At 40.8% G+C, this 22,169-nt stretch overlaps 2 protein-coding genes across 4 annotated transcripts in view; one reads left to right on the top strand and one right to left on the bottom strand.

Moving 5' to 3' along the window:
• Positions 1 to 22,169, bottom strand: part of zdhhc5a (zinc finger DHHC-type palmitoyltransferase 5a) — a 77,621-nt gene that overhangs the window by 41,947 nt on the left and 13,505 nt on the right. Inside the window, exons 8-12 of one of the 3 annotated variants that reach the window (XR_007813228.1) lie at positions 20,437 to 20,563; positions 19,049 to 19,157; positions 18,779 to 18,888; positions 15,641 to 16,785; positions 10,891 to 13,763 (exon numbers count right to left, since the gene is read on the bottom strand). Coding sequence is in view for 1 of the 3 variants with exons in the window: in XM_051070560.1 (XP_050926517.1) it covers positions 13,535 to 13,763; positions 15,641 to 16,785; positions 18,779 to 18,888; positions 19,049 to 19,157; positions 20,437 to 20,563 (1,720 nt within the window). In the remaining 2 variants the exon portion in view is untranslated. Of the gene's footprint in view, positions 1 to 10,007; positions 13,764 to 15,640; positions 16,786 to 18,778; positions 18,889 to 19,048; positions 19,158 to 20,436; positions 20,564 to 22,169 lie in introns of those variants that run through there. The other 2 variants (XR_007813229.1, XM_051070560.1) reach the window with 2 other exon arrangements.
• tmx2b (thioredoxin-related transmembrane protein 2b) lies at positions 2,163 to 8,437 on the top strand. Its single transcript, XM_018684431.2, has 8 exons — positions 2,163 to 2,477; positions 3,134 to 3,194; positions 3,698 to 3,811; positions 4,239 to 4,315; positions 4,441 to 4,547; positions 4,640 to 4,705; positions 4,808 to 4,937; positions 5,625 to 8,437. Exons 1-8 carry the CDS (start codon positions 2,289 to 2,291, stop codon positions 5,802 to 5,804), a joined length of 924 nt encoding a protein of 307 aa, XP_018539947.1. The 5' UTR covers positions 2,163 to 2,288; the 3' UTR covers positions 5,805 to 8,437.

Genomic DNA, 22,169 nt, shown 5'->3' with positions numbered 1-22,169 from the left:
GAGACTTTGTAAGAGGAACCATGCTCACTTGTTGAATGTAATGACTGCATTACTAATGCAACGTGACAACGAGCAGGTGAGGTAAAACATGAACTGGAGCCCAGAGCAGGTGCTGCGCCCACAGGAAGCAGAGATGGAGGTTGTGACAGAAATAATTGACTAATCGGAAAAACAACTGACAGATTAGTCGACTAGAATAAATTATGTTACTAGAATATGACTTATTGATCTCAGAGACAGAAGCACTTTTAAAAATAGTTTTTGCAATAATTTCTAACAGTAATCTCAGCTCATACATCGTGACCTACTCTTAATGCTTAAAACTAGTGGAGGAGCACAGAGCACGGAGTTTCTAATTAATAACATACTCAACAGGGGATCAGTGGATGGGCAGATTACTGCCACGCTTCTAGAAAGACACGCAAAAGGACGAGAAAGCGGCAAAATATGACTGCTTTACTGACACACAAAATGGCCACAAAGAAACGTTAAATGACCTGGAATAGGCACAAAACTACAAAAACACAATACTATGCAAAACAACCACAAAGAAGTTGACAATGTATCTTTCTGTACAGAAACACCTGGCTCAGTAAAGTTTGTGTGAAAACCCTCATCCTTCTGCTTCGCCTCTGTTGAGTTTCTAAGTAACCACAAACGTAAGTAGATGTAAAACAGCCAGCTAGAGACGCAAAACGATGCAATACCACCACAAAGAGAAACAAAATGATCACATCGACATGATAATCCGCCATAAATTGACTTAGAATGACCAAGATGGAGCACAAATTTACAAAGTAGTAGAATGTTTGCAAAGTAATTGTAAAGAAATGCAAACGGAGTTGGAAACAGACAAACAGACTACTAAACTGTTACACAACTCATGTCCGGGACGCTTTAGTCACAGAAACACAAACACACTCTCACCCACGCGATATAAATGCCTGTAAATGGATTTTTAAAAAATCATTACAAGGTAATGTTAATGCTAACGCTAGCCGCTAATGCTCTCCGATAACGTTAATGCTAACGCTAGCCGCTAACTGTTTGTGTTACCTTCGCGCCGCAGGTATGCTCAGCGTCCAGTCTCACTCGTATTCGACACAAAAGCAGCTTTAGAGTTTGTTTTAGCATCCAGACCTCTTCATTAATGACAAAAAGCAGTTCCAGAGTTTACTTTGACACCCAGACTTCTTCATTAACGACAAAAAGCAGGCCCAAAGTTTACTTTAGCATCCAGGCCTCTCCGCTAATGACGTTTTCTCACAGTACTAGCAAACAGATGCTATGGTTGAAACTTGGTTTAAATCTGTTTTCCGACTTCGTTTCTCCGCCTCTCTACGCTCCTCCCAGACGCTCTTGGCCAATGATAAGACACGTTGCGACCAATGACGACATACGTCAGCTAACATTTGCAGAAAAACGCTGATTGGCCGGGCCATTTTGGTCCGCCTAGCAACTGCCTCTGATTGGTCTCAAAATTTGTACGATCTGGCGGACAGTCATGCGCTAGACACACCATCAGCGCACAGAATCTGAATGTAAAAGTCCTTTATTTGTGACTGTTTTGAACATGAGCCACATTTAATTTGTAATAGCCAAGCTAATGAACATGCTCCTGTAACATATGTGTATACTGTAGGTAGTTACAGCATGTTGAGAAGTATTACAGATATTAAAACGCAATGGCTTAAAAATAAGATAGGAGTGATATTTGACTTTGTTTATAGCTGGAGGTGCCCTGTCAACAATTTTCCAGGCGCAGGTGTCTCTTTTACAGTGGTGGCCTATGGAAAAAAATCTTTTTGAGCCGCAAGGATTTTTTGGCTGCAGTTGCGCGAGTTGCCACTGGAAACCGTATCCAGGATTTCTTCACAATTCACACTGAGGGTAAAACAAGGTATTAAGAGGCACCGATATCTCTACAGGAAGATTGATCCTCCACTTTCATAATAAAAGAGGATATGTTTCAATTTGGGATGAGAAAACGCCCCTGTGGATGTAAACGACACCAAATGTTTTAAAAATAGAGATCATCGTATTATATTTGCCTAAAACACATTTTTAAAACACCATGAAAGTCATTTACAACTATCTTAATGCATTACATGTAATTACAGAAGCACTTATTTTTAAATGAACCGGAAGTTGTATTTCTGCCTTCCTTTACGCACCAAGCTACTTGTCATCGTGCTAATCATTTTAAGCTAACGGGTCCATCACCGGGAGGCTGCGTCTTGTCGTGGTTTATTTCCCGTTTTAGTGGTAGTAGGATTATTAATTAGAAAATGGCTCTACTGACGCCGTTGTTCGCTTTCCTGTATCACCTGCCGCAGGTGTACAAGTGGCTACTGAAGCCCTACTATGTAGCTTCTCTCTTCATGTCTGTAGCCTTTCTAGCTGTTCGCAAGACGCCTGGCATCTGCGACCATCTGGCCACACAGCGAGAGGACGGCAACTCCTGCGACTTCGACTGGGTCCGTAGAAAATGCTGGAAAGCTACAAATTGTTTTATAAAGAAATGGTATCAACTCACCAGTGGCTAGCTGGTCAGTGAATGAGCACAGTTGTCAATGGACAGACCGGCAGCAAAGGTGACATTAGCTGTTAGCCACAGGGAGAGAATGACAGGCCGAACTACGATCACAAAACTGGAAATTCAGACTGTTGTGCTTATTTGCGACGATACACAAGTCATAAAACATATTTTATAATTCAGGACATTTAATTAAGGTATTATATTCTGTTCGGCATATATAAACTGGGTAAATCTTTCTTTTCTACAGAAAGAAAACGAGTTGCTAGTTGCATTAACCCGGTCAGTGCTGGTTTAATTAGCTAACGTTAGCTAAATTATTGACGTTGATTAACCTCACTAAGCTAAATGCGAACCGTACACATACATCATACAGCGGTGGTGTAAGAAAATGCCCCAGGATGATGAAATTGCTCTGTCAAATGGTTTTCCACTCTGGCGACGTTACAGTTTAAAGAGCTAAAGAGATGAGATGAGATGTGTTGCATGTTGACTGTGGGATCAAAACATGCTGGTGCGATTTTTGAAGGATGAAACTAATCCAGACTGGTGAACACGGCTGACCTCAGTTGAGACATGTTATGTTTGTGTTCACAGAGAGAGGTGGAGATTCTCATGTTTCTCAGTGCCATCGTTATGATGAAGAACAGGCGAGCAAGTGAGTAACTGTTTAGCTTAGTCTTTTAGTTACATTTGCTATATGTTTTAATCTAATAATGGTCCGGAACAGGAGGTGCTATAATATAAATGAGATTAAATCAATGAAATGGCTGAAAATGAATCTTACAGTCAGATATGTCTCAGTGTCATTCTCTGCCTGCCAAATCTGTCCTTGTTATTTGCTTACCTTTCAGTGGGAAATTGTATAGACTGTTTACTTGTTTTTCACAGTGACAAGAATAAGATTCTATATTTAAAATAATTTTACCATGTGTTTTATCCTTACAGTAGTACACTTTAACAACACAGGATATCAGCTATTATTTCATTCAGTTAGAAAATCTAAGCATCATCCTTAAGATACCACACTGGTTGAATCTTAGAAACAGCACTGGTCAGGATTGTGAACAACAGAGAAGCCTCATTGTCTCCTGCCAATTTGAATGGCTTTTGTGGAGTTTTGACAAAAACATGAATGGTTTCTCTATGTGTTCGTTTCAGTAACGGTGGAGCAACATGTGGGCAATATCATCCTGTTCAGCAAAGTGGCCAATGTCATCCTGTTCTTCAGACTCGACATCAGGATGGGATTGCTCTACCTGACACTCTGCATAGGTCAGCCAAATGCCATCCCACTGGGCTCTGTAGTGAACACTTGGAGAGGACAAATAATTATTCTGTTATTGATCAGTCTGGTGATAATTTCATAATTAAGTCTGTTAAAATGTCAAGAACATTCCCACCACAGTTTCCTTTAGCCCATGGTGACGTATTTGTATTGCTTGTTCAATATGGAATTTACAATGATATGATACACAGAGGCAGCAGATCCTCAGACTGGAGAGTGAGGGACTGAAGAATGTGTGGTCTTCTTATTTTATAAATACCATAAATGATAACATTATCAAATTTGTGCCCATTGATATTCTATCTGTTGACCCATTCATTAATGGACTAATCAATTGCAGCTCTAATTTCACAAATATCATCAAGGATAAAGTCCTAATGCTGCTCTCTTCTGTTGGCTCTGTGTCTGTTTCAGTGTTTTTGATGACCTGTAAGCCTCCTCTGTACATGGGGCCAGAGTACATCAAATACTTCAGTGACAAAACCATTGATGTGAGTAAAAATGGTAGAATTGGTCGTAGCAGTTAAGGCATTGACCAAAGATTTGTACAGTTCGCTTTTTAATCATAAATCAAAACCTGTCTGTTTCCATATTGTGTGTATGTGTATGTATACAGGATGAGCTGGACAGAGACAGTCGTGTGACATGGATTGTTGAATTTTTTGCCAACTGGTCTCCAGAGTGCCAGTCCTTCGCATCTGTCTACGCTGATCTCTCTCTAAAGTAAGACTCCATCCGTCCACTCAGTGAAAGTATAAGGTGCACTCAGTGGCATTAACAAGAGTAACTGCAGTAACTTTGTTCTTGTGCTTCAGATATAACTGCGCTGGCCTCAAGTTTGGCAAAGTGGACATAGGACGTTACGGAGAGGTTTCCAAGAAGTAAGACAGTAGTTCTCCTTAGAAGATTAATTTTGTCAAACAGGACAGACTAGAAACATGAACATGTTTTTTTTTTGGCCTGACTTTAAATCTGTTTCTCAGGTACAAGGTGTCTGCATCTCCACTGTCCAAGCAGCTTCCCTCTCTGGTGTTGTTCCAGGGAGGGAAGGAGGTGATGCGACGCCCCCAGGTGGACAAGAAAGGGAGAGCCGTATCCTGGAGCTTCACTGAGGTCTGACTGCACAGTATGCTGTAGATATGTGGCTGTTAATCACAAAACACATGGCTAATGTTGTCAGTTAAATGTAACCGTGTTTTCAAAAACAGCAAACCAATTTACAGCACAATTTTTTCCATCAAACTACTTTTCCAAACAGTATTGTGTGGAATTTGAGGAACTGAATAGAGGCATTAACGTTCAGATACAGTTTCACTTGTATTACAAAGATGTTTTCATCCTCGTTTCAAGTAGTAGCCTGAACTAAATTTATTCATTATAAGTTAATTTGCAGCCGCAGAACAGTAGCTCCTGGCATTCAATATGTAAAGTACACACTGTGACTTTCTGTAAATTTCATACTTGGTAAAGCTCCTGTATGAGCACAGGTTGTTAGATCAATTTGTCACCCAGACAGATTCTGTGTTTTAGTCACATGTAAATGATACTAAAGGGCAAATAAATGGATTAGTTAAATTTTTTAAAAATCTAACTTTAACATTCACAAAGGTTATTTGCTCACTAATCTACCTTAACTACTAACTGACCCAACTTTCACAGACAGTTGATGAAACCACGACAAAATTATTTTTTCTTAACATTTCAAAATGAATATTTAAGTTTGTGGTGATCATAGTTTTAATCCTCTTTTTCATTAATAAGTTTTCCAGACCACTCAACACATCTCTCTCTTTCCACCAGGAGAACATAATCCGAGAGTTCAACCTGAACGAACTCTACCAGAAATCCAAGAAATTCAACAAGACAAAAGAAGACAAGGTCAGCCAATCCCAGTTCCCACCAGTCCCTGAGGAGGAGGAATCAGAGCAACAAGGAGGCAATACCCAGAAGGAAGAGACCGAGTCCAAGAAGGACAAATAAGACGGTTTGTTGTCGCTCGGCTTCGACTTCTGGTTGGAACTTTATGAGTCCAGGTTAGCTCCCCCCTCCACCTCCTCTTCGCTCTCCTCTAGGTGTTCAGTTTGTTCACTCATGAATCTGCACAGTACTGGTGTCAGTGTGGCTCACCAATTGAGATGGAGACTGAGAATTAAAATTGCCACAGTGCTTCTGCCTCAGCACCATTTAACACTAAACCTCCTTTAAACCCAGTAATTCAACAGTTGTGCCGCTTCAGTGACCTCGGTCTATTTTCCCTTTTAGAACTGAACAAAGAGAACAAGCGTACACTTTAGTGGAGAAGCAAACTGAGTTACAGTAAAGCAGCTTTTGAAGAGAGCTGTAATGCTGTAAAGTGGCCCATTATATCAGTGTAAGGGCTGGAAGTGTGCTGTGCTGACCTGCCATGTGCTTTAGGTTATCTAAGTCTCCACAGCACATTTCTGATGGTGAAAGCTGTGAAGTCTGAGTGACTGCTGTCTAGTCAGTTTAGTTCTTACTAATTAACAATAAGGGAGCAATGAATGTGATGCTACTTTGTTTTGTTTTTTTAATTTTGATTTTTTACACAAGTAATTTAATTCTGAGTAGATTTTCAAAAATGATTTTGACTAACTGTATATTCATGTTAACCATGTTGTAACTCCGGTACACACAAAGTAGGCTGTGTATAATGTAGAATTCATTTACAGTGTTCAAACATTCGGGAGACAAAATATGGGAGCGCTCATTAACATCAACACATCTGCGTGAGTCAGGTGACGTTACTCCACTTTACTAGTAGTTCAGCCGCATCCTCATTCATCCCCACAGACTTGACTTTGTACTACTGTGGACAGACCAAGCTCAGCTCTGCTGTTATTCAAGCTTTTCTGACAAAACATTCCAATAATTTAATTTCATTTTTTCTTTTACAGATTTATTTGTTACTGCTTTTTTAAATTATGTTTGCTTCTCAAACTGAGGTAAACATGACTGTCTTCAGCTCTCAGTTAACATGTTGCCTATTCATGCCATGTGTTCATGGCTAACTTGCAAGACATTTTCTTATTTGAAAGTTTTATACTGATCGCATGAATCTTTTACCTGAATTCCTACAGGAATAATAATAAGAATGAGAATAGTATGATTACTGTACCAATGATAACTGTTATTCTCATTATTAGCATTATTATTTGTAGAGCATGTCTCAGAAAACAAGTTATAAAGTGCTTCATGCAGGAAGAAGCAAGCAGTGCTTGAGTTTCAGCAGCAAATGCTTCTCTGTATTCTACAGTTTCTCAGCCTTTCTGGGTCAGACACTCTATTTGAAGCTCCCAAAATTCAGCTCACACTGAGCGTAAGCCTGGAACCCACAGTCGGTTTTGTCAGTGACCAAATACCCACAAAACTAATGACATTCCCATCAGCCTTAGCTGTAGCTAAACTAAGATGGTGAACATGTAAAAATTATAAACTTTAGCATGCTTTAGTATTTACACCTAAGCAAATGTTGTTTTCATCTAGTTTCTATTAGAAATGACGTCAGACATACCTACAGTAAACAACAAAACTGAGACAACCCCTGGTCAGTATCGTGCATATATTGAGTAATTACAAATCCTGTCCATATAATACAATTTTAATTGTTTTTAGCCAAAGCTAAAGAAGAACAAAGCCAATTCGTTTGAAAAACAGAACATTTTGCATTGAATTTAGGTCATACTTCACTTTTTTTTCCCTTCTTTTTCTGCAGTACATTTCCTCTCCTGTCAAGCCTCTTGAGAATGGGAAACATCTTTTCATTCAGTATTTGGACATAAAAGAACAGAAAAATAATACAAATGTTGCAATATGGTACAGTTTTGAATCATTGAATTATTGAGTGATATTGATCAGGGGTGTACTCACTCATCTGTCAAGTGACCCCATACAGGGTCACTTGAATCTCTGTGAGTCTATTTATTGCAGGGTGATTTTTGCAGCCCAGTGTTCACCTGAACACACTCTGTGTACATCAGATGTCATTTGAATTTGATGAAAGAGCGCAGCGTGTCTCAGATTTCTTCAGACAGAGCTGTGATATTGGTAAATGTGATCATCACTGACTGGATCTTTAAGACTCTGTGTGTATGGATCTTGGGAGCTTCCACATATTCACTCAAATTTTGAAGTCATTTAAGCCAATAAAAAATGATGTCAACACTTGTCCTGCATATTCATTGGCTGAATACTACTACTCACAGCGAGACAGCATCACATTAGTCTAAAACATTGATGCTTTTTGGACCAGATCAAGTTTTTGGTTGTTTTTGAAATCATTTGATTGAATTTTCTTGCGTCAGTTCCTGTCATTTCTGTTTCTTGATAACATTCCTAATGAGGATTTTGAATTTTTAAACTGTTAAACACATATACTGTTTAGATTTACTTTTTGATCGCACTGAGACTTTACCCTTGATTCATTATTTTATTACTAAAGCTGTTTTTGGTTTGTATTTTACATGAAACTGATTTGACCTTTTTGTCTTGTTGCATTTCATTTGAGCTGCATTCCGAGGCTTGTGTGTATATTTGCTCCTGTACATGAACTGAACTGTTTTGTTATTCATGGAATAAAACAATGTGCACATGAAGAGTTTCTATGCAGCCTTAACTTGTCTCTGCTGACTCTACAGTGAACCTTTAGTGTGTCCTGTGTCCACATTACATCAAGTGACTAGAGAAACAGAAACTCCTGTACAGTGTAATGCAATACAGAGGGAGAACAGAATACATTAAGCCAATTAACCTGCATGTCCAAAGACACTTTTCATAAAGAGCAGGTCTAGACTGTACTCTTTATATTATTGTGTTTACAAAGAAAGACCCGACAAGCAGTACTTGGCGACAGTGGCAAGGAAAATTTTCCTTTTAAAAGACAGAAACCAAGCAGAACCAGAGTCAGGGTAGGCAACCATCTGCCTTGACTGGTTGGGTTGCATAATGCAGATTCCATGTAGAGTGTAATGTAAAGTAGTAATAATAATAAGAGTAGTAGCAATAAGAAGAATAACGAGGTAGCCCTGTGAGCTGTCCAGGGTGTACCCCACCTCTCACCCAATGTCAGCTGGACAAGCAGAATAGATGATGGTGGATGGATGGATGATCACACACCACTAGAGGTCATTCTAAAAAAAAGCTACTCAGCTCTGCACCTGCAAGAATACAGAAACACAAAAGTAACAGATGCATGTGAAATACCAAAATACTGGTTTAAAAAAAAAAAAAAAAAAAACGATGATTGCAGATGCCTCATTAAGATCTTACATACCCGGCACTGTCTGCTGACCAGCCACAGAACATCAGACAGCTGAGGTTCAAACACTTGAGACACTGAGACAGGTGGTACATAAAGGCTGGACAGAAAGGAGGATCCAAATCTCCAGAAACATTCAAAGACTTCTTGAACTACAGAGAAGGGATAAGATGTTATTTTTCCACACTATGCACAGTAGAATGGACTGGCAGAGACAGGAGTTCAAACTGTCAAGCTCATGCTAAAGGAAACACGTGCAGATAAAACAGACCATTGTCTTGCCTTACTGAGCCTCAGGAACACACCATTAGATGATGTGGGATCATCACCAGCTCAGCTCGACACACATCCCAGCAGCTAAAAACAATTATTTCTAAACACAGTAACCAAACGAGTCAAGTTAAAAAAAAAAGAAGGAAAGCTTGACTTGACAACTGAGATCTTAATCAGTGCAAACTAAACTAAATGGACGGAAAAGGGGGAAGTTTGGTTAACGTGTACTTCACATCTCTGGTGTCTTGACTATGTTAAGAACACAAAACAAAAGACACTAAAACTCTTTGTAGAACTGAGAGGTATTCTGGTAATAATTCTCTTCAAAGCCCCTATGTTCAGAGTTTGAACATGGCCTTTAATTTGATGCCCTCCGGCGGTCGTATGAAAAAAACGCCCTGTGGGAGACAGTAATGCATGAATCTGACACAGGAAGGTGGCTGGACTGCTCCAAATCAAAACACATAAAACTGAAACTATCTGTAGTACTACCTGCCACTGAGGTAGTTTTTCTGTTCCTTTAAAATGCTTGACAATTAACAAAAAGTACTAAAATAAGAAATAACCTCAGTCTGATGTGTCAGACAAATTTCCACAATCCTTTTAAAGTGAAAAGAGTGACAACTGTCCACCTCTTTGTTTAAAATTTATTACCAATCCCCCAGCCCCGCATCACATACATACATACATCCACTAACACTCACACACACATTAAGCTGTACAGTACACATATTTACCATTTCTTCAATTTGAACTTGAGTTTTCCAGCCCTGTCTATATCAAACAGGCAAAGAGGCCTGCTATAACTGTTCCTGCAGACATGCACCTACAGCCCACTGTCTTCACCTACCAGCCACTCTGTTCAAACAAATAAGTGTCCTCAAACTGGGCTCAAACAACAGCAAAATGGAAAAACATTTCCTTAAAAACCACATTCACCAGAGACGCAAGATTCTCTTTACGGTAGTACTACAGGTGTGCTTCATTTATTTTACCATAATTGGTCATTTTCCTTCCAACACAGAGTCCTGTGCTGTTCTTATTTGTGTTCCTGACTGGATAAAGTCATACTTATGCTTCTTCTATCTGCCATAAAACATGATGACATAGTTACAAAGCACTATTTCACTTACCAGCTACTGCTGAACATGTCCAGCAATCTGTTGCACCAGTTAACTGCTTCTGGGGGCCAATGTTCTAGTTTCTGGTGATGGCTCAGACAGAAAAAAAACTAAATGTCGGTGAGATCACACTAGAAGGGGCAGAAAAATACAACAGCTGGTGTAATTAGTTTCAAGGAAAGATTTAGTGTACACTGTAGACTTACTGTGCAACACTGAAGTTTAACAAGTGCAACAAAGTGCTGGACTATTCCCCATAAAGAAGATACACTTCTAATACCCCAACCACAGCTGGAAGTGGGTGACTGAAAGTGAAAGCTTTAGCAAACAATGGATAGTTCATGTTGAGCAGGGAAAAGGAGGACTGTTCTACAAGTGTCATCAAAACTTGGGCAACTTTTTTTTTTTTTTTTTTTAAACCATTAGACACCTTTTCTCAGACTAGGAGCCTCATCTATAAATGTTTAAAATTCATCTTAAGATCATTAAGTTTGTGTAATCTTCCATCGTCTCTGGAGCACCCTCACTCACAAGTGGAGTTCAGTTTAAAGACGTTTGTACCAGCAGGTGACTCACACGTCTAGTCTACAGTTGAGTATTAGGGCCACTCTAAGGAGGGAACACTGACTTTAAGAATAAAGGCAAAATGTTGCATTATTGTTATTTTCTTGTTGTTAATATTAAAATATTTCACTGTACAGTACAAATGGAGAGCCAAGAAGTGCCTAAACATGGACATGTAACTATATAAAAAGACTAACTAAGAATAACAGAAATTTTGTCCAGATAGAACCTTTTCTTCTGATACTGTGATTTTAGTTTGATGACTTAAGTGTTGAATTTTTAGGTTTTTTGTGAAATTCAGACTTAATTTTCACTTTTTACTCACACAATTATTTATCATTTATCTAGTAATGACTTGCTTGTAAATTTACCTTTTCTTTAAAAAAAAAAAACAGTGTATTTACTTGATTGTAAAATTACTTCTCTCATATATTTTATCTCACTTTATAATAACTTTAAAAAAATAAATAAAATTAAGATTTTTTTCTCGTAATACTTCACAGCACTTCTTTCTTTTTGCATCACAACTTCTTGAGATTTGAATAAATAGTGGCCCTAATACTCGATCGTAGAATAGAGATCTTAATCATACCGAAGATGCAACTTGACTGTAAGACCATCTTATAAATAAGGCGTCTGGTCTGAGAGATTCCAGTCCTGTTTTATTCTGATGTGATCTTTGCAAATAGGACATTCAGGACATCAAATCAAGATTCTTTCCAAGAAAACAGTGGATCAACTGTGGAGCATCAACCCAAACCAATCAGGACGGCTGCTTTAATCTTTTTATCCTGATTCTGAGACTGACAACACAACCCCTCTTTTGAGTCAATATTAAAAACTCTTCATTTATCAATAGTTATATTTCCATATAAATTCATATAAAACAATTTCAAATTAAATAGGTGAAATTAAAAAAAATTACAACACTTAAATTTTCAAGGCAATTGTTCGAGGAATTAATTTTCTAGAAAAATTTGCCTTTTCTTAAGGACCCCATTAAGAACAAAAGGCCAAAACATGATTTTTTTCTTCACTTTAGTTTCCTCACTTCCTGTTTGTTCAAACAGACGACATGGTCCACAGCCAAACACAGTGGCCTATAGTGGCTAGTAGTAATAGTAGTGCATGCTGCAGTCCGGTATGCCACTTTAAAAAAAAGAAAAAAGAAGAAGAAGAAGAAAGAAAGAAAAGAAAAAAAATTCCACATTTAAAATCACATCATCCTGTACAAACATGGAATCATATTCACATCTAGGAATAAATCAACAAATGGATCAAAGAAAGAGGGAATCAGCATTTTCTGTTGTTTTTATCCCAATGTCACATTTTTTCACATGTCAATTCACGCAGCAACATTGATGAGAAGTTCATTGGTGAAGCTCTTTCCAGCCACTGGCAGATTGTCACAAGTCCATAACAGATCCTACTAGTTGCTCGATAACGGACCTCCTGCTGCCATGTTGTGCATTTCGATAACTGACTGGAAGGCTGTGAAGAAAAACAGCAGCCTCTGAGGGAGTGACAACAGGTTACAGGGATTCTGTCTGGGCTGCATTACAGACTCCATGCATCACACAACACCTAGGAACACACACACAACTTGTGTTCTCGGTCCATTGAGGTCGCACCACATGCTGTTTGGTGGATGCTGCCATTGTAAGTGGGGTTGAGCTGACGACTGGGCCAGAGCTTGTATTAAAAATGTAGCTATGACTCAATCTGATATGTCTTGAGTCTGACTGATCTCACAGTTAGTTTGCACTAAACTGCTTGTCAATGGGCAGCCCTTAACTTTGAATGGATTCTACCTTGATTTTGATCAGGTTCCACAGACTACGCATGAATGTGTTGATTATTACTATAATCACCGTCATCATCATCATCATGGGGTTGTGTGTTCAGTGATGTTCTACACGTGAAAGTGAACTATTACACATCTGCACCAACTTTTACTTAAATGCAGTGTCAGTCCGAAAGTGCCGATATGAACCCTCTCCACCTGCAGCTGTCAAACCCTAATCCAGAGCTCATTGGTGGGCCCAGTGGGGATCAGTCTCCTTTCCCTGGCAGTGGTAATGTCTTGCACAGCTATACTTGTCAATATAATACCCATACGGGACCATGCCACCCCCCAATGCTACCTACTGAGCTACAGTGAGGATGAAACCCACAAAATGAGCCACATCATGGTTCCTGGTTTGACCAGTGAGTCAGTCCATGTCTTAATAAAATTTTCCCAGCAAGATTATTGAAGTGGATGTCTGGAGGAAGGATAGTCCAGTACAGTTTAGCTCCTCAGTCAATCAGCCAATGAGGGGTAAGATCTGGACAACGTGGTTCCTCCCATCATCATTTGTGTGTCAGTGTTTTCTTGTATTATGAAAAGCCCAAGTTTCTTCCTCAAAAGCAAGACAGGGAGACACCAGCATCTCCTCTTCATCTCATTGGTCCTCGAGCTGGTGGCTGGCCGCCACTCAGACAGAAATCTCATATGTAGTGCCCCCAACGCCCGTCACCTTCTTCACCCCGCCGCCCTGGGGCTTGTGGGCAGGGCTCTGCGTCAATGCCGAGCTGGGGTAGGCCACTCCGGGCCGGGCGGACACACTGACTGGGTGAGAGGGAGAGGAAGGGGCAGAGCAGGAGGAGGAGAAGGGATGGCCACCGTTGGTCCGACTCAGAGGTTTCATCTGGATCAGCTCATCCCTACATTTTAGAAAAAACACAAAGAAAAAGAAACAATCAGTAAGACGGTTCAGGACAGTAAGCCTCCTTGAGATTTAGGACAGGAAGTCCAGAGATGGAGGTCTCAATAACATCTGGATCACTCCTACAGTACATGAGACATGAACTGTACTTCAGGTGCTTTCACACTTTTGGTTCAGTGCCTTTGGTCTGGACCAAGAGAAAAAATGAGGCACTATTGCATTAAATTCAGTCTGTACTTCATGCTTCTAATCTGTATATTAATGTTCTCTGGTGTCACAAAGAGCTCACAGAGTTATTATCAGCATTTTTTAATATTACTCAACTGAAAATCAATCACATGTTGTGAATAAAGAAACCAGGCTTTCATGAAGTTAAGATGTTTCAATACCACAGAGAATGCAATTTAATACTGGTTTCACAATCATACCACCCAGTACCAGTATGGAAGCATGATGGAAAAACTGTGAGAACAATATGGCCTCAAACTGCTTCTGTCTGATCGGGCATTAGATGGATTTAATGGAAAGTTTAGCTTTTGAAAATCACTTCTCTGCTCACAAAATACAGTGACACCCGCTCCAGGGTCAGTTTACATCGAAACAAGCTGATGTGAAAGTACCATTTGTTTCAGCTTGAAAATACTACTGCTCACAGTTGGTCCACAGATCACTTCCCACTCCAACCCTCAGTCTACATGGGTTCACAGTCTGCATGTATGTACACTCTTACTACAAGTGCCACTGCTGCTATTTTGACATTGCACAGTTACACCAGTACATGGGGACTGATGCTTACTGGTGAGAAAGCCTTTATCTCTGTATCTAATTTGAAACATTTCTATTCGACTGCCAGCCAAAATCAATACACGTGTCGTTTAAACTCTACACAGTCCATTTCATTTAGTCGTCAAGGCCACAATAAAGATACACAGTCAGACATTCCTGTGGTAAAAGAACCACAATAGTAAAACTAGACCCATGCAGCTGAGTAACTGCAAGTAACAAACAGTGAGGGGGATGGAAAAGAAACAGGGATGGTGAACAGGACAGAGACACACACCAACATATCAGAAAATCAAACGGTCTAATCGCTGTCATGCAAAACTCTGACTGTGCCTCAGTATAACTGAAATGAGAAACACTAATCTGCTAATAAACTACAATGCAACAGATGGAAATGTTGGATCTAGTGCTACTATTTAATTCCTGAGACCAAACACATGATGCTCGATGTGTTTGTGCTCAATTACAATTGGAACAACGGTGTGAGTAGAAAAGTTTCCCTAATGTCATCTCTATCATAGTCACGTAACCAATGGTAAAAATGTGGTTCAGTTTTACTGCTGCTATTGTTATTTTTGCACACTCTGAATTTATGTTTTTGTACAAATAAATTCATAAATGATTAGTCATATTCTAGAACTAAAACTGCCTTGTATGTGTGGAAACATTAACTCCTCCCTTTCTCTATTCTTGTTTCTGTTACACACTAAAAAACACATTTTGTCCATTGGAGCTGTTAGAGTTCTATTTTATGTGAAGAGATGCAGATCTATCTGTAGAGAACTAAAGGCACTGGTTCAAGATAAAGTACTGTCCAAACAGAAAGTGGTAATAATGCGGTAGACAAGAACAAACGGGCAGACCACAACATCATCACACATGTAACAGTGAGAAACGTCACAGATGAATGGAAAACAAGCAAGGGAGAAGAAGGAGGAACTCACAGGAAATCTGGCAGGAGGAGGAGGAAGAGAGAAGGGAAGAGGAGGAGGAGCAGTCAATCAGGTAGTCAGGTTTTCAGGCGGGCGGGTGATTTTTTTCAGGGTTAGCAGCAAACCAATCGTCCTGACAAAAGGCGAAACTCATACTCACTTCGGTGCTTGTATTCCTCCTCCTCCCATCCCTCCACTTCCTCCTCCTCCTCCTACCCCGGCTGCGTTCGCTCCGGCTGAAGCAGATGCCTTTCGGACCAGCCGGTATTGCATTTCGGCGGCGGCAGCGCTCGAGTATGAGAGCGACTTGCCCAGGGGTGGGGGGTGCGGGGAGCGAGGAGGGTGGGTCGTGGAGGTGGACGAGGTGCCGAGGGGGGTGTCAGTGGAGCGGGTGCGGTAGGGATAGGCGTGGTGGAGAGGTGCGTGGGGGGCGGCGAAACGGGGGGGGCGGGAGGTGGAAGAGGAGGATGAGGAGTGGTGGTGGTGGTGATGGTGGGAGTGGTGGTGGTGGTGGTGATGGTGATGGTGTGGGGGAGTCGGGGCTGAGGAGGAGGATGCGGGAGCAGGGGCCTGATTGGTGGGAGGGGCATGACTACCAGGGTGGGGCTCGACCAGCAGACGCTCCCTCTCTGGGGGAGGTGGTGGGGAGGAGGAAGTGGAAGAGGATGAGCGGTGAAGGAAGGGGTGGTGGTGGTGGTGGTGGTGGGAGGAGCGGTGGTGGTGATGGGGGGACTGGGAGGACTGGGAGTGCATCTCAGCATCTCTCTGTTGTGAAGACAGGAAGGGGGAGGTGTAGCCGCCTGCCGCTGGTGTGCAGGGTCTCCCAGAGGAGACCTCAGGGGCTGTTGAACCTGCTGTCACCCCCTTGTCGAAATCATCACCACCAGCCAGTAAGCTGTCATATGACAGGCTCCCATTGCGAGATGCATGGTGAGAAGGGGTTGTCTGATTGGCTAAGCTCTTGAAGCTGGCTGAGGTGGTGGTCGCCTCAGAGATGTGGGCGGCGCCCGCTGAGGTGTGCGTGGAGCTGGAAGATCGCGACGCCACTCCTGACATGACGGCAGGGTCGGAGAAGGAGGGGTATGAGCGCCCGCCGAGGGAGTAGCCAGGGATGCCCCCTCCTCCCGCCTCTCGTCCTCCCTCCCTCCTCTCCCCACCTCCTCCCCCTCCCACTCTGTCAGACGAAGTGTCCCTCCGGTCCAGGCTGGGCTGAGAGCGGAAACCAGGCTGCTGGCTGGCCTGGAGGAGGGAGGAGGTGGAGGAGGAGGAGTCCCTGGCACTGCCAACACTCTCCCCTCGACTTAACTGGAGGAGGCAGGAGGAGGAGAAGAAGAGAGGAGGGAAGTTGAAGGAAAGAGGAGGAGGAAGGAGGGAAAAGAAACAAGAAGCTGAGCAAATAAGAGTAGAGAGCTACATGGGAGTTTTGTATATTTTTGAGAGGGCGTGTTGTACTAAACTTCCAACTATTACTGACACCCTGACACACCTCAACTTTAGACATTCAACACGTTCACTTCAAGAATATCACCACTCTCAGGACAGTGCAAACACAAAGGACCTCAAATACGGTGAAGTAAACGCTCTGCACACTTGAGTCCAATGCAAGTATTTTAAAATGAATCCAAGCTTTCTTCCACTTGACCATCATTTACTTTGATTTCTGTATCAATTCATCCTCACTTTTTTGGGAAATGTTTTATCTGGGGAGTTCACTGTGTTGCAATGCCGACAGCATCATTAACAATTCACTGCAAATCAGACTGATAAACATATATCACATTGAATGTAGAGGCTGAATTCAAATAGGAGAAATGTACAGTTCTGTATTTAAACTTTACCATAGCATCTCTACCACCTGCTGCTGTTTGATCTGGTTGAGACTGAACATTATTGCATGCTGCCTTACATGTTGCCTGCACTTAACTGCCCTTGCCACTATGTTACAAGTGTGACAGTGGTGTGCAGCCGTTGTGAAGTGCACAATCATTTGGCCTGTTGAAGGTCTGGTATCCAAAAGCTTGTCTTCATTTCCAAATAAGTGAATATGCTGATTCTTCCTTTCTCCATACTAATAATCAATATGTTTGAATTACTATGCCAACACTTTCTTGGCATAATGGTGTTGTGAGTCACTAAACAGCATGAAAACACAAAATTCTAGAAAAACAGTTGTAGTTATGCATTGTAAATCATATTAGTGCTCACCAACTGTACAACAAATATATCAGTAATATGGAAAACTGTCTCTCTCTCTCTTAAGGAGCTGCAGGGATACTGAGGTTACAATGAATAATAGTTCAAACTTGAATTTAACAAATTAACAAAATGAATTGCTGAGAAATTGTTACTAAGATGACAACGTAATGTAAAGTATACTTCCACCTAGTATCTCCACAATACAGACAAAGAGGGAAATATCTTCCCATTTAAGTCATCTGTATTCTGACAGTCTGCTGTGTGCTATGAATGGTTGGCTTCTATCTGAAGTATCAGGAAATGTTTTCTCCATATGAGACCAGACCAGGTAACAAGAGTATGAAACATCAAAATCGGAGATCAAAGGGTGCACGTAGGACGTTACTGAAATGGAAAATTGTAAAATGATGGTAAAAACAGAGCTTTTAATATTGTATCAGTGCTTCAGGGGACAAACTCTGGGGTGAATCTACAGGAGTCACTAAGACACATTTCTAACTGGAGAGGAGAACAAAGTGGACACTGATAGGGTGATGGAAGTCTGAACAGCAAACTAAACAGAATCAAAACCATATTCATAGAGAGTGTTGGGCTGGCAGGTGGGAACATAGGGAATAGACATGGGTACAAATACTGAGTGTAACCAACTAATATTTACCAGTGTAGTTGTAATCAGGTACAATCCTTTGGTACATATATGTACAAAAAAATTCTTATATTCCCTTTTCTTTTTTTATTTAGCCAAAACAGTCCTGCCAAGACACCCAGTCACTAATCATTTTAAATGTATTCAAACAGTATTTCACCCACGTCCAGAACAAACAGAAAGGGACAGGAAACCAAGTTAAAACTGAAGATAAGAGGGAAAAATGCTTCCAGAACAATCACTTACTGATACTGATCAACAGAAAGCCACTGAGAAACCAAACCAAGATGGCCGACAGGAAATCAAAGGGAAAAAAATGGAGATGCATTAGATTGAAATCAAAGAGATAAACAGAGGCAGGGACAAATGGGAAAAAAGCATCTCTGCTCAGAAACACACACACCACATACTTCTCATTTACGAGTCTACCCTCTTGTGTGTTTGTGTGTGCATTACCTGGTTGGCGTAAGCATGTGTAAGCGCTGTGTGGTTCTTGCCAGGGCTGTAGGTGGGCCTGTATTTGTACATGGTGGGGGTGGGAGGGGCTTTGTTCAGTAGACTGCACTCTGCAAGAGGGTGGGAAGACAAACAATAAAAATATCACTGGAAAAATCAGTGTAGAATCAGATAAACATATTTAGTTTTTACAACAAGAATTTGAGATAAAGTTCATGCACAGATAGCTGATGAAAGTCAGAACTGGAGAAGGAGGTTAGAAAGTTTTACCCTCCGTGTTTCCTCGGGTGATTCCAGGGTAACGGAGCTCTGGTTTAGGTGGAGGAGGAGGCTCAGCGTCACATGACTGACTCTCCATCATCTCCAGACTGGACCTGGACTGAAAAGAGGAGAAAACACACAGATAAGACCAAGATAGAAGTCACTGAAATACAAATGTTGAAAAAGTAGTCTTTTCATTTAATTCAATTTAATTGTATTTAAATAGCACCAAATCACAACAGAAACTATCTCAAGGTACTTCATATAAAGCAGATCTAGACTGGTGTTTTCAACGGGTTTCCCCTGATCCAAGGTCTGCTTGACACTGAACTGACAGAGCACAGTAAGAGTGTTAGTTGTGCTAATGTTAGTGAGCTGAATACTATAAACACACAGTACATTATGCTTCTTTACTGTGTCTGCGCTCTATTGTAATGTAAATGTCTAACTGAGTGCGTCTTTGCCAATTTATTAACATTTTTACTGTCTGACTGCAGAGACTTGGACGTGGTGGGCTCACACCTGGGGCTGTCTGGAATGGGACCATCTGACCATTTTAATGTGATTACAGTTTCTGGCTTCTCTGCTTACCTCTGCTCATGATAAAATGAAAACCTACTAAGACATGATATGTTGGTTTTCCTTTATTTGTAACCAACCTGTATATATTATTTTTTTTTTTTTAATTTTGTATGAATAACAGTATAAGAGAAACTGAGAGTTTTACCTTGACTGACATTACTGAAATGGATGACTATGAAAAAATGAAAACAAGCCAAAAAGTAAATCAATGACTGACATTTCCCTTGAAGTAGAGCAGTAAAAATTAATTATAGATAACAAGCAGTTAAACATTACATTAACCATCTTTATAGTGCTTTGTATGTAGTAGCTGACACTGTCATTTCAAGCCAGTTCATTGATTTGCACTTATGAAATAAAATTGCCAAGTAGCTGCCATTTAAAATGATTTGGTGCTACAGAAATAAAACCGACTTGACTTGACTTTCTAAACAAATCATAAACAATTGCAATTATATTACAGTTATTCAGAAACTCAGCAAATTCAATCATTTTTGGCACAGCTAATAAAAAAAGTCATGTCAGGGAGATACTGCTGGGACTGACTAATGTACTACTATCCAGTTTGTATCCATTGTTATGAAACACCAAAGACTGTCTGGGATGTTAGACGTGGCTTTGTTGCATTCACTACTGTGACCTTATATACAGCTTTTAAACCTCTTGCCATCTGGACCTGCATATATGCCAACTTACAAAGTGCAGATCTGAATGAGAAGTACAGAACTCTTGCATAACAATGCTTGCAATGCAATGCTTTTTTCTAAAACTGGTGTTTACAGCAGACACGGCAGTGTTTGTAGCACGGTCCTTACTCGATGCAGGTCTCCCTGTATGCCGTTGTCCAGGATCTTTGCAGCCAGCTGGGCCTCTGTCAGCTGTGGCCGCAGAAAAGGAGGTTGCACACACACACTCTGCACACACTTCTTCCTGCCCAGGTACCTACAGAGAGTACACTGATGTATTAAGCCAATCCCAGCTGACAGTGGGTAAGAGGGGGGATACAAAATTATTAAAATTATCTCTACTCCTTCGCTTTGTCAAAAAAAAAAATCATAACCTATGCATATGCAACTACTGCCAATTTCAAAAGCTTAATGCCTGATGCATGGTTTCTCCTATTGATTGAGAAGTATATTTTCAATATATATGCACTGCAGCCGTAAGGCTTTCACATCACACTTCTGTAAATTTAATATATTTAGGGCCCGAGCAACGAGTTGCGTGGGCCCAACGGGGCCATGCAACGAGTTGCAAGGACCCTCTTGTTTTCGGTCTGTTTATTATTATTATTATTATTATTATTATTATTATTATTATTTTTTTTCTTCTTTTTCCGCCTCTTAGATCGGCTTTTTGAGGGCCTTAACATGCGTGAAAACTTACCAAAATTTGCAGACGCGTCAGGCACGGCGAAAAATTTAATAATTTAGGGGTCTTGAGCATGGGCGTGGTAAAATGGCCTCGGTAGCGCCACCTACATTTTTAAACGGAACAGCCCCTCAAGCCCGTTGCGCCTAAAAATCTGAAAATCTGCACACATATGTAACATCCCATGACGCACCAAAAAGTCTCTTGGAGCCATATTCTAAACCCAACAGAAAGTATTTTTATTTTGACCGGAAGGTGAAAAAATTGTGTGTTTTTGGCCATTTCCAGGGGTCGCTTGAACGCGAACTAGTCCTAGACGCATTATCCGATTGACTTCAAAACTTAATAGTATGTTCTTAAGACATAGACGATGTTAAATTGCGGCAGATTTTGAGTTTTTGTTGAAGGGCGTGGAAGTTATGGCCCCTCAAAGTTCGATTACTCGCCACGAAACAGGAAGTTGCTTTATTTTTGCTATATTTCGGCCATACTTTGTCCAAACTGCATCAAACTTTACAGGATTGTTAATGGTACCTATCTGCACACATCCATATGTCAATATTCATACAATTGTTGTAGCACCACCTATTTATAGCAGGAAATGACATATTTTATAGTGTGATGTCCAGTTTCTAGACGGGTGACCAGATTCACTTCAAATGTTGTCAGCCCCTCCTTGAGGAATTTTTTGGAAGACTGGCTCCGAAAATTGTGAGTTTTGGTCGAAGCGTGTGCCGGTTCTGGCCCGTCAAAGTTCAGAAACCCAACTTCCTGTTTGAAACCTCAGATTTTGGGGTAACTTCCTGTTGCGACTCTCTACTTTATCCTATAGATGGAGCCATTGTATTACTCTTTGATGGGTTTTTGGAAGGGGGTCTCTGTGTGTGTGCGTCTGTGTGTGTGTGTGTGTGTGTGTGTGTGTGTGTGTGTGTTTGTGTTTGTGTTTGTGTTTGAGGGGGGAGGGGAAGAAGAGTTGATTGAGTCTGTGAGAAGCTGCCACAGAGAGGTTACAGTCAGGAGAGCCAAGAGCTGCTTTACACGCGGTATAAAAACTTCAGTTAAGATTTGAGCTGTCACTTGAGAAAGCATCATGCCAAAAACTAAGGAAATCACTGTAGACTTGAAGAATTGTCGATGCTTAGGAAGCAGGAGAAGGATATACAAAGTTATAACAGCA

Source organism: Lates calcarifer, linkage group LG5 (genome assembly GCF_001640805.2).
Source record: "Lates calcarifer isolate ASB-BC8 linkage group LG5, TLL_Latcal_v3, whole genome shotgun sequence".
Lineage (NCBI taxonomy): Eukaryota > Metazoa > Chordata > Actinopteri > Centropomidae > Lates > Lates calcarifer.
The sequence above is the reverse complement of the archived record's forward strand: the minus strand, read 5'-3'. Positions and strand labels throughout refer to the sequence as shown.